The 17,109-nt window shown below is 37.8% G+C and overlaps 1 protein-coding gene across 1 annotated transcript in view; it reads right to left on the bottom strand.

Moving 5' to 3' along the window:
• Positions 1-16,876, bottom strand: part of LOC144974503 (uncharacterized) — a 71,548-nt gene extending 54,672 nt beyond the window's left edge. Inside the window, exons 1-7 of the mRNA XM_078917420.1 lie at positions 16,654-16,876; positions 15,610-15,717; positions 14,106-14,204; positions 13,577-13,643; positions 10,823-11,517; positions 9,520-9,606; positions 3,306-3,364 (exon numbers count right to left, since the gene is read on the bottom strand). Coding sequence (XP_078773546.1) covers positions 3,306-3,364; positions 9,520-9,606; positions 10,823-11,517; positions 13,577-13,643; positions 14,106-14,204; positions 15,610-15,717; positions 16,654-16,722 — 1,184 coding nt within the window. The 5' untranslated portion in view covers positions 16,723-16,876. The remainder of the gene's footprint in view (positions 1-3,305; positions 3,365-9,519; positions 9,607-10,822; positions 11,518-13,576; positions 13,644-14,105; positions 14,205-15,609; positions 15,718-16,653) is intronic.
• Between the last annotated feature and the right edge of the window lie 233 nt (positions 16,877-17,109).

The following is a 17,109-nucleotide window of genomic DNA, read 5'->3' as shown; positions in this document are numbered from 1 at the left end:
ACAGAGAGAATACTTGTTGTTGATGACTGGTTTGAGGACAAGATACTTGAGATAAAATGTCACAATATACACAACAATGACTACTACGTTGTCATGTTATGTGCGTAGATAGACAGCCTAGCCTGCCTGATGTCAAATGATCCACGTAGCTTGGTGGTAAGTGACAGTATGGGCGTTAATTGCCACGATATTGCCTGATGTCAAATGATCCACGTAGCTTGGTGGTAAGTGACAGTATGGGCGTTAATTGCCACGATATTGCCTGATGTCAAATGATCCACGTAGCTTGGTGGTAAGTGACAGTATGGGCGTTAATTGCCACGATATTGCCTGATGTCAAATGATCCACGTAGCTTGGTGGTAAGCACAGACTATCTATGGTGGTAAGTGATAGTATGGGCGTTAATTGCCACGATATTGCCTGATGTCAAATGATCCACGTAGCTTGGTGGTAAGTGACAGTATGGGTGTTAATTGCCACGATATTCCCTGATGTCAAATGATCCACGTAGCTTGGTGGTAAGTGACAGTATGGGCGTTAATTGCCACGATATTGCCTGATGTCAAATGATCTACGTAGCTTGGTGGTAAGTGACAGTATGGGCGTTAATTGCCACGATATTGCCTGATGTCAAATGATCTACGTAGCTGGGTGGTAAGTGACAGTATGGGCGTTAATTGCCACGATATTGCCTGATGTCAAATGATCCACGTAGCTTGGTGGTAAGAGACAGTATGGGTGTTAATTGCCACGATATTCCCTTCTGTCAAATGATGTACGTAGCTTGGTGGTTATAATAGAAGTATAGTGTGTCTGATCTTATAACAAAGCCCTGTTTTGTTGATAAAGGGGAAACCGGAAACGTCCATTTTATCTGTTTTCGAATATTAAATTGAAGCTTACATTCAATTTCACATTGTTTTTATAATAACAAAGTCAAGCAACATTGAGAGTCGTAAGTTATTGTAGGGGTGTTAATTGCCACGATATTGCCCGATGTCAAGTGATCTAAGTAGCTTGGTGGTATAGAAGTATGGCGTGTCTGGTCGTCTGGTCAGTTTTATAATAAAGTCAAGCAACGTTGATAGTGGTAAGTGAAAGAATGGATGATAATAACCGCGATGTCAAATGATCTAAGAAGCTTGGTGGTATAGAAGTATAGATAGAATGCGCTTGGCCAAAGAGTTCACAACATTGCCATCCGGAAGTATAACGGACCAACACACAAAACTGTGTGTAACCATGAACTTTTATAGTCTGTTTAATACAGTTTAGTGAGAACAACTCACAAACGCGGATGGGAAAAAAAAAAACAATAACAAAGGCCTGTGTGACATCATCTTCGTTCTATATATAGCGTGTCTGGTCTGATAACAAAGTCAAGAAACGTTGAGAGTGGTAAGTTACAGTAAGGGTGTAAATTGTCACGATATAGCCTGATGTCAAATGATCCACGTAGCTTGGTGGTATTATAGAAGTATGGTCTTATAACAAAGTCAAGCAACGTTGAGAGTGGTAAGTGACTGTATGGGTAGACAGATAGCCTGTGTCAAGTGATCTAAGTAGCTTGGTGGTATAGAAGTATGGTGTGTCTAGTCTTATAACAAAGTCAAGCAACGTTGAGAGTGGTAAGTGACTGTATGGGTAGACAGATAGCCTGTGTCAAGTGATCTAAGAAGCTTGGTGGTATAGAAGTATGGTGTGTCTAGTCTTATAACAAAGTCAAGAAACGTTGAGAGTGGTAAGTGACTGTATGGGTAGACAGATAGCCTGTGTCAAGTGATCTAAATAGCTTGGTGGTATAGAAGTATGGTGTGTCTGGTCTGATAACAAAGTCAAGAAACGTTGAGAGTGGTAAGTACGTATGGGTAATGTCAGATAGCCTGTGTCAAATGATCAGTAGCTTGGTGGTATAGAAGATGGTATGGTCTCTTATAACAAAGTCAAGCAACGTTGAGAGTGGTAAGTGACGTATGGGTAGACAGATAGCCTGTGTCAAGTGATCTAATAGCTTGGTGGTATAGAAGTATGGTGTGTCTGGTCTGATATACAAAGTCAAGAACGTTGAGAGTGGTAAGTGACGTATGGGTAGACGATAGCCTGTGCAAAGGATCACGTAGCTTGGTGGTATTATAGAAATAGTGTGTCTGTATAACAAAGTCAAGCAACGTTGAGAGTGGTAAGTGACCGTATGGGTAGACAGATAGCCTGTGTCAAGTGATCTAAGTAGCTTGGTGCTATAGAAGTATGGTGTGTCTAGTCTTATAAACAAGTCAAGCAACGTTGAGAGTGGTAAGTGACTGTATGGGTAGCAGATAGCCTGTGTCAAAGGGATCTAAGTAGCTTGGTGGTATATGAAAATATGTGTGTCTAGGTCTTATAAAAAAGTCAAGCAACGTTGAGAGTGGTAAGTGACCGTATGGGTAGACAGATAGCCTGTGTCAAGTGATCTGAAGTAGCTTGGTGTATAGAAGTATGGTTGTCAGTCTTATAAACAAGTCAAGCAACGTTGAGAGTGGTAAGTGACTGTATGGGTAGTCAGATAGCTGTGTCAGTGATTAAGTAGCTGTGGTATTGATAGAAGTATGTGTGTAGTTATAAAAAGTCGAAGCAACGATTGAGATGTATAGTGACTGTATGGTAGACAGATAGCTTGTAAGTGATCGAAGTATTGGTGTATAGAAGTATGTGTAGTTTATAAAAAGATAGATAGATGAGAGCGGTAAGATAGATGGAGATAGATAGATAGATAGATAGATAGATAGATAGATAGATAGATAGATAGATAGATAGATAGATAGATAGATAGATAGATAGATAGATAGATAGATAGATAGATAGATAGATAGATAGATAGATAGATAGATAGATAGATAGATAGATAGATAGAAAGAAGATAGATAGATAGATAGATAGAAGATAGAAGATAGATAGATAGATAGATAGATAGATAGATAGATAGATAGATAGATAGATAGATAGATAATTATATATATATATATATATATATATATATTATATATATATATATATATATATAATGAAGAGAAGAGATAGAAGATAGAGAGATGAGAGATGAGAGAGAGAGTAGAGAGAGAAGAGACAGAGAAGAATATATAATATATATATATATATATATATATATATATATATATATATATATATATATAATATATATATATATATATAGATAGATAGATAGATAGAGAGAGAGAGATAGATAGATGGGCAGAGAGACATACAGATATATAGGCAAACAGAGATAGACAGACAGACAGACAGAGGAACAAACAAACCAACTTACCCGGAAAATAAATCCAAAGGACAATAGGAACTGAACTCTGTCCATTTACCACATTTGTTCTGGAGAAAAGACAAGATGAACAGATCAGAATCTCCTCATGTTTTCTCTAAATAAACATTTGAACATTGTCTAATTTGTTGTTTGTTTGCTGGTTGGTATTTGTTGTGTGTGTGTGGGGGGGGGGGGGGGGGGGGGGGGGGGGGATTTGTTGGGTTTTATTTATTGTTGTTATTTTTATTAATTTATTTTTTTATGTTTTTTTTTGTTTGTTTTTTTGGGGGGGGGGGGGGGGGGGTGTTGGGGAGGGGGATTGTTTTTGTTGTGGTTTGCTTATTTTATGTTATTTTATTTTTAAAGAAATTTTTATCGTTTTGCTTTGTTTTGTTTTTTTGGTTGGCTGGGGTTTGTATTTATATATATATATATATTTTTTTTTTTTTTTTTTTTTTTGGGGGGGGGGGTACTTTTTGGTGTTTGTTTTATCTATTTATTTTTATTATTATTTTTTGATGTTGTAAAGTACACATAGACAGCACGTCTGTCGAGCGTTGAAACGGGCATGAAATGAATGTGTGTCTTATGGTATACGGGGTGTCAAAACAATGACGTAATAATAATGTGCCATGTTGACCCAGTGTCAACTCACGACTTGTTTACATAAATAAAATCATACGAGGGATATTTTATTTTCCAGCTGTGACGAATATTTTATTTTCCAAATGACACCAAATGTTGTGGTGGATCAAAGCCATCGTCACTTATAGCCTGACACTAGAACCGTGGCCTTCGTAAAGTTAGGGCCTGATACTGACCAAAAAATGACGTAAAAATGCCAGTCTTTGGCCACAAAAGATAACAAATCGGTAGTTGTATTCAATAGTTCAACCAATGGGACCACTTGTTTCCATGAGCACTACTAACGACAACTCACTAGGCGGTGCAAAACCCAAATAATGACCTCAAAAGGCCAGTCTTTTTGGGTTTCATTGTCAGGCTATGACTTAACGATGGCTACGGTAGAACCCCCCCCGAGTCTAAAAGTTAGACCTCATCTTTTAGGTATGAGTAGCGTTATGTGAGTTGACGTTAGTAGAGCTCAAGGAAACAAGTGGTCCCATTGGTTGAACTATTGAATACAACTCACGATTTGTTTTCTTTTGTGGCCAAAGACTTGTCTTTTGACGTCATTTCTTGGTCAGTGTCAGCGTCGCCATCGTTATGTTATAGCCTGACACTGAAATCCAAAAGGCTGGCAGTTTGACGTCATTATTTGGTTTTTGCACCGCCTAGTGAGTTGTCGTTAGTTGTGCTCATGGAAACAAGTGGTCCCATTGGTTGAACTATTTGTTTTCTTTTGTGGCCAAAGATTGGCAATTCGAAGTCATTTTTTTTGGAGTCAGGCTATAGATAGTATGCAGATGACGTCACTGAGGCCTTTGTTATTGTTTTTGCCATCCGCGTTTGTGAGTTGTTCTCACTAAACTGTATTAACCAGACTATAAAAGTTCATGGTTACACAGAGTTTGTGTGTTGGTCCGTTATACTTCCGGATGGCAATGTTGTGAACTCCTTGGCCAAGCGCTTTCTATCTATAGATGTTCGAAGATGATGTCACTCAGGCCTTTGTTATTGTTTTTGCCATCCGCGTTTGTGAGTTGTTCTCACTAAACTGTATCAACCTGACTATAAACGTTCATGGTTACACAGAGTTTGTGTGTTGGTCCGTTATACTTCCGGATGGCAATGTTGTGAACTCCTTGGCCAAGCGCATTCTATCTATAATAAGTTAACGATGGCTACGGTACAATGAAAAGCACTGACCTGGGCAGTTCATGAAGGAAAATAGGATAAATAGAACGTAAGATGACGTCACTCTGGTCTTTGTTATTGTTTTTGTTGTTTGTTTTTTTTTTGTTTTTTTTTTGTTTTGTTTGTTTGTTTTTTGCAATCCATTTTTATAGTAATTCTCACTAAACTGTATTAACCATACTATAAACGTTTTAGGTTACACATAGTTTTGTGTGTTGGTGCGTTAAACTTCCGGATGGCGATGTTGTGAGTTTCTTAGCCAAGCGCACACTATCAGAAGGATAATATTAAATATGCTTAAATCAAAGCGAATGAAAAAAAAAACGATTGATGTTTCACTTTTTAAGCGATTGCGCACGTGCAGGGACGCTTTCTCTGAGGCAAAGCCATATGAATATTCATCACTGGATCTATAAATTAAATTATGCACATCAAACAAACGTCTGATGTCAACAGGAATCATCCTTGTCCAAAATATTAAATATCGTCAGCCGTATATAATGTACCAACACACAAACACACACACACAAACTATGTGTAACATTGAACTTTCATATTCTGAATGATATAATTAGGTGAGAAGTAATCACCAAAATGGCTATCTAAAAATAATGACAAAGAGCTGAGTGACGTCAATGTCGTTCCTTCTACATAAAAGCTCGAGCTTTGTGGCTAGGTGTTGGGGTTTTGTTTTTTTGTTTTGTTTTTCTTTTCTCTTGTTTTTCATTATGCGATTCTATTTTCCCATGATGAGTCAATTCAGTTGATTGAATGCGACCATGGCAGAAAAGTAATGGACTGTGGTGATGATTGGTGTCCGACAGGAAGTACGTCATATTACGATGATAACAACGCGTGTGTGTGTGTGTGTGTGTGTGTGTGTGTGTGGTGTGTGTACACATGTGTGAGTTATGCCACAAGACATGTCACGATAGTTGATATCGTCCATCGTCCATTTCGCGACGTTACGATTACGACGACGGTTGGACGGATTTACCACGATTGTGACGTCACTACCGTAATCGACGTCCCTGGTGGTGACGGGGAGTCCGATAGGGGCCAGCGAGGACTTTGATGGCCGATTGGCAAATTTCTGATTGTAACCAAATCTCCCTGGTCAGTAACCGCAACCTAATAATGGCGTTGTCCCAGGTTTCATATGTTTTGCCAAGATGAAGTGGGGGGGGGGGGGGAGGACATTAAAAGAGAATAACAGGAGATGGCGTGTTGTTTCTGTTTTGACATAACGATCCAGTCACGGGCTATTGGTGCCAGGCGTTTAAGGTAAAATACTCACAATATCCGCCAGTCGGATAAAAAAAATATACCAACACAGAATACTAAGTATAACCTTAAACGTTCATAGTCTGATTGATAGAATTTAGTGAAGATTAATTATCAAAATAATAATGGCAGTCTAAAACCATTAACAGCGAGCCGAGTGACGTCAATTGGATTCAATAGTCTGATGTACTTTAGATTCTTCATGCTGGCTAGAACTTTTCATATGCCTTGTGATCAAAATGTGTAAAAGTCAAAACAAGATCAAATTTATGTGGTTTTTTTTCTCCTCTGGATACGCTTTTATGCTCGCCGGAGAAATATTTCTTACGGCGTTCGCCATTGTTCCGATAGTTTAGAGCCAGTGTTACTAAGTTACCATGCGTCATTAGGAAGGAAGTGACGTTACGACTGTTGAAGAGCATTTCGTTCCCTCTATTGCATCCAAATGGCATTGAGTTCCAATCCTGGCAGAAGCTCTTGAGTTGTCTCTCTGTTTATGAAGATCTTGACAGCATTTGAAGCCCCCCCCCCCCCCCATATCTTTAAAGTCCCTTCGCGGGTGCGAGCCGCCAAATGTGCAGCTGTGTTGTCTAGTTGTATGACACCCGCCTTTTCAGATCGGAAGGTCCAGAGTTCGAGTCCAGCTCTGAGTGGCGCATAGTTGAGGTGGGTTATGGTGAGAACTAATCACCCAAATGGCGGTCAATAATAAAAAGCCCAGCGACGTCATCTTTACTCAATTCCGTCTTCTCCCGACATGGCTATAGATAGTATGCGCTTGGCTAAGAAGCTCACAACATTGCCATCCGGAAGTATAACGGACAAACACACAAAACGCTGTGTAACCATGAACTTTTAAAAGTCTGGATAATACAGTTAAGTGAGAATTACTCATAAACGTGGATGGCAAACAACAATAACAAAGGTCTGAGTGACGTCAACTTCGTTGTATCTATATAGATAGAATGAAGTTGACGTCACTCGGGTCTTTGATATTGCCATGAGTTCATGAGCTTCTTTGCTAACAACATCTGCCAGCCAAATTAAACACAACAGCACACAAAACGGTGTATAGATAGTATGCAGTTGACGTCACTCAAGCATTTGTTATTGTATTTTGCCATCCGCGTTTGTGAGTGATTCTCACTGAACTGTATTAACCTGACTATAAAAGTTCATGGTTACACACAGTTTTGTGTGTTGGACCGTAATACTTCCGGATGGCAATGTTATGAGCTTCTTAACCAAGCGCATACTATCTATAGATAGAATGAAGTTGACGTCACTCTGGTCTTTGTTATTGTTTTTTTTTCCATCCACGCTTATAAGTAATACTCACTAAACTGTATTAACCAGACTATAAAAGTTCATGATTACACATAGTTTTGTGCGTTGGTCCGTTACACTTCAGGATGGCAATGTTATGAACTTCTTCGCCAAGCGCATACTATCTATAACCTTTAAAATGTAGGGTCTGATTGACATAATTTAGTGAGAACTAATCACTAACAGGCTGTCTAAAATAACAACAAAGTGCAGAGTGACGTCAACTTCGTTCCTTCTATAGCTATCTGGACTCCCACTGGCAACACACACACACACACAGAAACACACACAACAATACCTTGTTATTTTTTATTGCCATCCATGTTTATGAGTACAAGTTCTCACTAAACTGTATTAACCTGACTATAAAAGATCAATGGTTGCACATAGTTTTGCGTGCTGGCCCGTCATGCATACTTCCGGATGGCAATGTTGTGAGCGTCTTAGCGAAGCGCATACTATCTATAACATAAGGAAGAATAACTACAACAACAGCAGCAACAACAACAATAGTAACAACACCAAAACAACAACAACAGCAACAAATAACTGGAACCCGGATATTGTTTGCCAGGACAGTTATCTCAACACGATCAGCCATGTCCTGTCATTGTGTTTGTCGTCAAGTCAAAGTCAGATACAAACAACAGGACAGGATAACTGTTATCAATAGATTATTGTTGTCATTATCATTGTAGATTTGATTCACCCCCCCCCCCCCCCCCTCCAGATTTATTTATTATTGTTCGGTGGTTATTTCGGTACAATCTAAATCTCATTACGATCCTGGTCTGTATATGGATGCCACGCATTTAGGTAACATATTCACAACAACTGCCAACCAAAATTAAACATGCCTACACACAACACTGCGTGTAACCTTTAACTCTTTTACAGTGAAGAATATACAAATTGTTGCTATTTGAAGCTCGAAGAAATAACAATAGCAAAATTGAAAGTAGACATTCGGCCCATGGAGCCAGAGTTTATCACTGTCACCATAGCGTGAAATGGACAATAGCAATTACTTGCTTTCCTCTGGATAGGACGCTAGTCTATCGCAAAGTACTTTCTGCCAGATCTACTAATAGACTCAGCTACCCATTTACTGCTGGCTGGACAGAGGGGTCGGAAAAATAAAATCTAGACTGCACCTGGGATCGATCTTGGTCCCTTTGCATGTGAAGCGAGTGATCTACCAACTGAGCTATTGGGACCCCCAAATTTAATAAAACAAAACATGTGATGTGGACGTTTCGGGTTTTCCCTTAGTCAACAAAACACAATGAATGAAACACTAAAGACGAATGAGAGATGAGAGAATGGCGAAAGGTAAAGTCAATAGATAGAACGAAGATGACTTCACTCAAGCCTTTGTTATTGTTTTTTGCCATCAACGTTTATAAGTAATTCTCACTAAACTGTATTAACCAGACTATAAACGTTTAAGGTTACACACAGTTTTGTGTGTTGGTCCGTTATACTTCCGGATGGCAATGTTGTGAACTTCTTAGCCGAGCGGATTCTGTCTAATAATATATACCTTTATTGTCCTCAATAAAGTGGCAATTTGTCATTTGGTTACACATTTATAAAAATACAATATTGACATAGACACACTCACACAGATGCACACTAGTAACATAGTAGTCATCGAAAAAAAAAACCAAAAAAAAACAAACAAACAAACAAACCGGCATCAACAACAACATCATCATCATCTATAGAAGTATTTCTGTGGACAAAGCCATTTGCTTTTTATGGAGTGACCAGAATAAAAGTTTAAACGTCTTACCTTGAGGTATTTATGCATACAGAATCGACACACTGGGTCAGCAGCTGTCTTGGGGTTTGGGGTCATGGCACGGAACGCTTTCTTAGGCTGGGGATGGCAATAAGTGTTTATAAAAACAACAACAACAACATAAGACGAAGAAGAAGAAGAAGAAGAAGAAGAAGAAGAAGAAGAAGAAGAAGAAGAGAAGAGAGAGAGAGAAGAAAAAGAAAAGAAGAAGGAGGAGGAGGAGGAGGAAAAGAAGAAGTGGTAGAGGAGGAGGAGGAGAGAGAGAAAGAGAAGAAGAAGATGAAGAGGAGGAAGAAGAAGAAGAGAAGAAGAGAGAAGAGAAGAGAAGAAGAAGAAGAAGAAGAAGAAGAAGAAGAAGAAGAAGAAGAAGAAGAAGAAGAAGAAGAAGAAGAAGAAGAAGAAGAAGAAGAAGAAGAAGAAGAAGAAGAAGAAGAAGAAGAAGAAGAAGAAGAAAAAGAAGAAGAAGAAGATGAAGAAGAAGAACCTTCATCATCATACTCGACACACAGAGTCTTGGTGCTTGGGAGTCATTGCAAAGATCGCCTTTTTAAAGGCGTGAGACAGCAAATCAATAACACATAAAAGAAACCAAGAAAACCTATAGTATTTGTAAAGCGCAAAATCCACTAATCATGTTCAAAGCGCTTAAAAAGGGGGGGTCCCTTGCCAACATCAACACTGAACATGCAGATCGAGACATGACGCCTTGAGGCGATAATACAATTATTTTATTTTTTGGACATAGACAACGTTGTTGACAGCCAGGTACTCATTTTACACTTGAGTATGGTGAGAGACTGTGAATAAGAGTCTTTTTCAATGATTCAACTATGCACTGCTCAGAGTCCGAGCAGTACTTGAACATTGGGACTTCCGATCCAAAGGTGAGTGTCGACCACATGATCGCAGTAAAAGTAGATGAATTCTTCTTCTTCTTCAAGTACCAAGTCTGTGCCAGATATCGGTGATCATGGTACGCCATTCATCTCTCTGATCAGATAACTAATATTACTCATCTCTTTCTTTGTTTTGTCACCCAGCTGTTTAAACTATTCAAATTTGTTTTTCTTGGTCTACCTTTACTCTTTTTACCTTCTATCTTTCCTGTGAGAGCAAGATACACAATACATTTATGTCGATTAAGGAGCCCTAAAAATAGCATTTGTCTTTTTCTTATTGTACGAATTAATAACCTTTTAGTTTCAGCTTGCTCTAATACTTCTTAGATGAATAATAGATGAAAATAAATAAATAAATAAATGTTAAAATTTTAAAAACTATGAAAGGCTCTTACCTTAATCTCAAAACTTAAAGTAAAAGGCGGAGAGCTCGAACAAGATGGCACACAGGTTGGGAAAGACACATTAGGGGTGGAATCCAACTGACCATTATCACGGAGGTCGGAAAGTTCCAGAGAGATGTCACTGGATTGAAAGTATGGACGGTTGTGCTGCTGCTGCTGCTGCTGCTCGGCTGTTTTTGATGATGTGGGACTGTGGTGGACGCCCTGGTCGAGTATCAACTCCGAGATGGTGGTATCTCTGTCTCGACCAGGATTATTGTTGAGACAACAGGTATGGTGGTGGTGGTGGTGATGAAGGGTCGTTCTATACAGGTCACAACCACAAGCAGCAGTAGGCACTGGCAATGTCAGGGCAGAGGAATTCTTAATAAATCCATCATAACACAAGGAATCACCGTTTTCTACAGACGAGTTCATCGTCAGACTATTATTTTTCACAGTCTTGGAGCTGTTACGATGAACATGACGATTTGGACATCCCGTCAAATGCGGAGACAGAGAAGGGTGGGTGAAGGAAGAATCCCTGGCCCCCACATTGCTTTGCGGTGATTTAGGATGAGTAGAAGCACCATTTTTAGACGATTTCATCAACGACGACGACGATCTCACAAAGCAACAATCTGGCAACACCAGACCTGTGTAGATGTCAGGGTCCACTTCATTTTTCCACGAACGTTTCCTATGAGCTGGTGGTGCAAAGAAGGGAAATAAAAATTTTTAAAATAAATCTAAAAGAACAAAATAAAATTCCCTTTATTCATACCATGAAAAAGTCTTAGAGGTCTATCATAAAAAAAAGAAAAAACATGAGTATTTATACAGCGCAATATCCACTACACATGCTCAAAGCATTTTACAAGGGATTCCTAGCTAACAGCAACCCTTAACATGCAGGACAAGACATGACGCTTATTAGGCGATACTACTATTACAAATTTTCCAACAGAGGCAACACTGTAAACGGCCAGGTATTCATTTTACACCTGAGTATGATGAGAGAAAGTGAGTGAAGAGCCTTTTCCAAAGACCCAACTATGTGCTGATCAGAAGAGGGTTCAAACCCTGGACCTACTGGTCTGAAAGCTGTCATACCACACTAAACCGCATAACCACCCAATACAGACTAGGATAACTCATGCTGTAGCTACTGGGCACCAATGCAAAGTGAGCAATAGGAGTTAAATTTTTTGCTTAACTAAGAAAGAGTGAGATGCTAACAACTGGGTTCAAATCTTGGAATTTGGGTGAAAGTGCCATGCCCTATCCAACTGGCCATCTCATCCCCAATTGGTTAAAGTGAAATCAGAGATAAAAAAAAAATTATTGTCAACAATGTAATTGTTTTTGTTTTTTTTGTAACTCATAAAATCAGATAGAATCAGAGCTGCCAACCCCATCTGATGAGAATGTGTACAATGGGACCTCAAAATGGGGGAGATTTCATAAAAATGGGTACAATTCTGAAATTGATGGAAACTAACCATTGTGAAAGTAAGAGGAAGGTATAATTACATAAAGTCACACCAGACAAGCTCAATTGCAGCAACAATGACGTTCCCAAGACTATAATCCAATCCTTTCAGAATTCTACCTCCCAGCATGAAGATCATAATTGGTCAAAAAATATATGAATATCCACTTGGTCACCAAGGTTTCTCAATAGGCTAGTAATAATATGAATTACAACTAAAGAAAACTGAAGTGACTCTGCACACTAAAAATGGGTACAATCTTGGGGGAAATGTGTACAAGCGTACAATCACTGAAAATGCGTACAATTCCGCATTTTTTGCAGTAGGTTGGCAGCTCTGGATAGAATATTCTATGAATTAAAGCTCAAATATATTTCTGGTGTCATGATGTTTTGTATTTTTTGAAGGGTTTTACAGCGCTTGCAACACATTTAGGTCATATAAGCGCCAGAAAAAGCAGAAAATGGAATAGTCCAAATATTCTAGATTGACAATTAAAGCACCCAAGAAAATGTAAGTCAAAGTATACACTCAAATGTTTACAGAATACATCCAAACCAGAATGCATAACAGAGAATTGATTGACAAGAAAAAAAATATAATCTGTATACTATACTATAACTATATATTTGACTGTTTCCCTCTCAGTCAAGGACTCCAGCCAGGGCCAGAACAAAACTAAGTAATCCCATTCCAAGACAAAGACAGAAAGCAACTCGGAAAACATATATAAGGGGATAGAAGACACAGCGTGACCTCCTGCCCACCATAGTAGTTTTTGTGATGACAACAATAACAGTGACAGAAAAACAACAAATGTGATGATTATTCCTTTGTTTTAAAAATACAGAATTATTGATATAAATCAGACAAAAATGTTAAAAATCTATTTATAAATTGTGACTGTCAATTATTTATTGAAAGTTTTAAAAAAATTTTAATGATGATGACGGAGAAAATTGTAAACAAAAACAGAGGAAAAAAGGCAAAAACAGAAACAAACACGATGTTAAAAAATAAAAAGTTAAACAAAACGTATGTACTAAGTCAGTGCTTGGCTTAAATATGATCAAGTCACTGTACACAAAACAAAACGTTCTCCAGTTAGAGATATTATAGGGAGCGAAGTCCCAAGTTTGAGAGTTTTTGCTATGATAAGGGTCATTTTAATCGATCGATATTTAAAGGACAATTTTTCTGGCTAAATTTTAAACACATGTTTTATTCTCAGAGTATGATGGTATTATTATTATAGGCCGATGATGAGTCATACCTGGTCTCGAGTCATCTATCCTTTTCACAGCCTTCTCTCCAAAACCCTGAGGCACAGAGATGAGCTCCTAAAATAAAAATTTAACTTTTAAATTTAATTTTTTCACAGTTGAAGTAACAAAAAAATGAAGAGGTGGAAATTTGGGGGAGGGGGGGTTTCAAAATTTGACAATAAGTGAAACTTGAAATAGTAGTGATAATGATGCTGACAATAATAATAATAATGATGATGATGATAATAATAGTAAGAAAAGAAGAAGAAAGAAGAAGAAGAAGAAGAAGAAGAAGAAGAAGAAGAAGAAGAAGAAGAAGAAGAAGAAGAAGAAGAAGAAGAAGAAGAAGAAGAAGAAGAAGAAGAGTGATAATAATAAAAATAATAACATTGGGGAGAGCAATTTCAAAGGCAAACAACACACAACACCAAAGCAAATCATTATTTAACAAATTAAGAAACATCAACATGAACAGCTGAAGATTTAAAAGACTTACAAGTGAAAGGGAACTTTTCTTTGGAAAAATAGTAAACTTACAGGGATAACGGTGTAGTCAAATGACAAAATGGGTTCCATGATGTTGGTGATATAGGACACCGTATCCTCCAACTTGGATCGGACGTCAGACTCCACATTCTACAACAAGATTATTAAACAGAACAATTTGCAACAAGTGGCATTTTGAACCCATGAGTACCTATTTGTAAAGCGCTTTAGGCAGATTTATTAGATATTGTGCTATATAAAAGCTCACCTTTTTTTCTTTTTTAATTTTATGAATTTTTAAAAATTACGAACTTAAGGTTATCAAGGCAAAAAAAACCACCAAACTAACAAAAGATATCTCATTTTAACAATGATAACTGATCCATTATTGACAAGAGAATATTAGATTCATTAACTCTTTGAGCAACGAGGCTATATTCGCATTTCCGTCACAAAATGGCTGACATCTGATTGAGGCAGAATGAGAAAGACAAGTTAAGACGCGACATTCAAATTCAGCGCAAAATCTCAAGTAAATCCCCCCCCCCCCTAGGGCCAGTTGAATGTTCTGACGAAATAAATGACACCATTGGTTCAATTTATAGTACTTTTGTAGAAAGTAGGATTGGATTATACATTATTATTTTTGCCTTTCAAGACCGGCTGCACTGTGCGGCCATTGGCCAGTACAACAGATCCTGCTCTGGCCGCACAGTGAAAGAGTTAATCATCAACCCTTCTTATAGCTACAGTGTTCTCACATTATATATCTGGCTACAACAATAGCAGACTTAATTGTTTTCACAAAAATTATTTTTTTTTAAAAACAACAACAACAAAAAAGAACACTAACGACCTCACGACTCTTGCTTTGAGACAAAGCCAATGTAGAGCACTTGCTTCACATACAAAGGGACCAAGATCGGTCCTGAGTGAAGTCGAATTTTTTCTGATCCTCCCTGTCCAACTAGAAATGATTGGATAGTCGGGTCTGTTAGTTCTAGTGAAAAGTACCTTACGGTAAGTCTAGCATCCTAGTCCTATCCATAGGGTGGCAAGCAAATGCCATTGTCCATTTCACGCTAGAGAAACTGTGATAAACTCTAGCTCCATATAAGCTTAATGGACTACTGATTTTTAAAATTATCATTACTACAGTTACAAAAGTATTCCATATTGCTTTCTTCTGTCTCAATATATATATTGATAGTGGATAGTCGGTGGATCAAACCTCTGAAGTCCCGATTTACACGATTGGTGGATCAAAACTCGGAAGTCTACATACTACAAACTGTGATGTCATCAGAGGTCTAATCCACCCAAAATTAAATAAAACATGGTGCGCAAAGCTCGCATGTAGATTTCAGAGTGTTGATACACCAATTGAGAAAATCAAGACTTCAGAGGTTTGATCCACTGACCATCGGTATGGCAATGCAATGTAAAGTTTCCTTTCAATCTATAATCAAAGTAAAATGCGATTGTCCAACTGCCTGGCAGATATGAAACAAAAGGAAGATTAAGGCAATCCAGACAGTTGACCCTTGACCTTTACCTGACAGGAAACAATATTGAGATCATCCTCGTCCCCGACTGAGGTCTTCAATCTTTTACGGCTGATCTTCGTATAATCCCGTTTTACAAGTCTGTATACTTGTCGTTTCTTTGGAGGGAAAAAAAAGGATATTTGTTCACTCTGGAAAACCCATGAGATTGTGGCAAAAGCCCAGTGCATGAAATGTAATGTGCATGTCATAGATGATGTGAGGAGTTATTTCTCAACTCTTACGACTTGTTATGGAAAACTCCACTAAGATCTAATCTAGATAAACTTTATGAACTGATTGTAATTAAAATCACATAGATCAGATCAGGATATATTTTAGAACAATTGATTTACCAAATTTTACTGTACTTTTCCCATAATCAGTTTTGACTGAATAATAATGATAATGTCCATAGAAAAGTTAACACAACAAAACCATTAAGTACTTGGTTAATACTAGAAGATTCAAGTTCATAAACTTTTAATTTAAGTAAGACCATAGGACATTTTCTTCAATTCTGATTGGAGAAAAAGTCCTATGGTCTTACATAAATTAAAAGTTGCATATTAAGTAAGACCTTTCAACTTCAACTTTCATCCTATTTTGATTGTACAAATATAAGGCAAGGCAACGGAAGGCAACGGAATAAAACGTTTGACAAAATGTTAAGACCATATTCAATATGAAAATAAAAGATTATGAGACTGAGAATGAGTCATTGTGAATCAGAATGACAATATTTGGACAGACAGACAGAGAAGGTGAAGTGTGTGTGTTGTGGAAGTAGAATGCCCAACAAGTCAGCAAAAGCCCGGTTTGAATCTGAATCATATTTCAATACATTTGAATCTACACCTACACCCACATTACAAAACCAAAATATTTATGTTGAGTGAGACAGATTTGATAATCATTCATTCATTCACTTTCCCACTTGCCCTTGTCGCACTCCAGTTTTTTAGTCTCAGTCTCAGCTGATCATCAGTCATCAGCAGAATATGAACAACAAACAAACACAGACCCAGACATCTGATAAATTCCAATCAACAAACCTTTGGATTGGCAAAAACAATGGCACAATTTCCTTCTCCACGATACTCCAGGTCTTCAATACAATCCATTGTGAAATTTCCAATGAATTCAAACTTATGTACGACATTTACAGAATTGTTATCATTATCGTCTGGTTCTTTATTTTCATGCCAGACTTCATTTCTCGTCTTCGTTTCCTTACCAAATAAGGTCGCCGGATGTTGCAGTCTTGCAGTTTTGCAGTCTGTCTGTCGGCGGGAAAAAATAGGTCATTCGGGTTGACAGATTTTTATTTAACTAATATTATATTCTTCTGTGGGTCTTTAATCTTATATAGGAGAATACAAATAAAGCATTAAACGGCGTTGAATCATATCGTGAAAAATAAGAGATTCTATTCAAATCCCCAACAACATTGATCGAAAATTTACTCGCATGAGCTAGGCTTTTTTGATTTATTTAGTTCTGCACCAGTG

Source organism: Berghia stephanieae, chromosome 6 (assembly GCF_034508935.2).
Source record: "Berghia stephanieae isolate SIO BIC M18660-M18661 chromosome 6, UCSD_Bste_1.3, whole genome shotgun sequence".
Taxonomy (NCBI): Eukaryota; Metazoa; Mollusca; class Gastropoda; order Nudibranchia; family Aeolidiidae; genus Berghia; species Berghia stephanieae.
The sequence above is the reverse complement of the archived record's forward strand: the minus strand, read 5'-3'. Positions and strand labels throughout refer to the sequence as shown.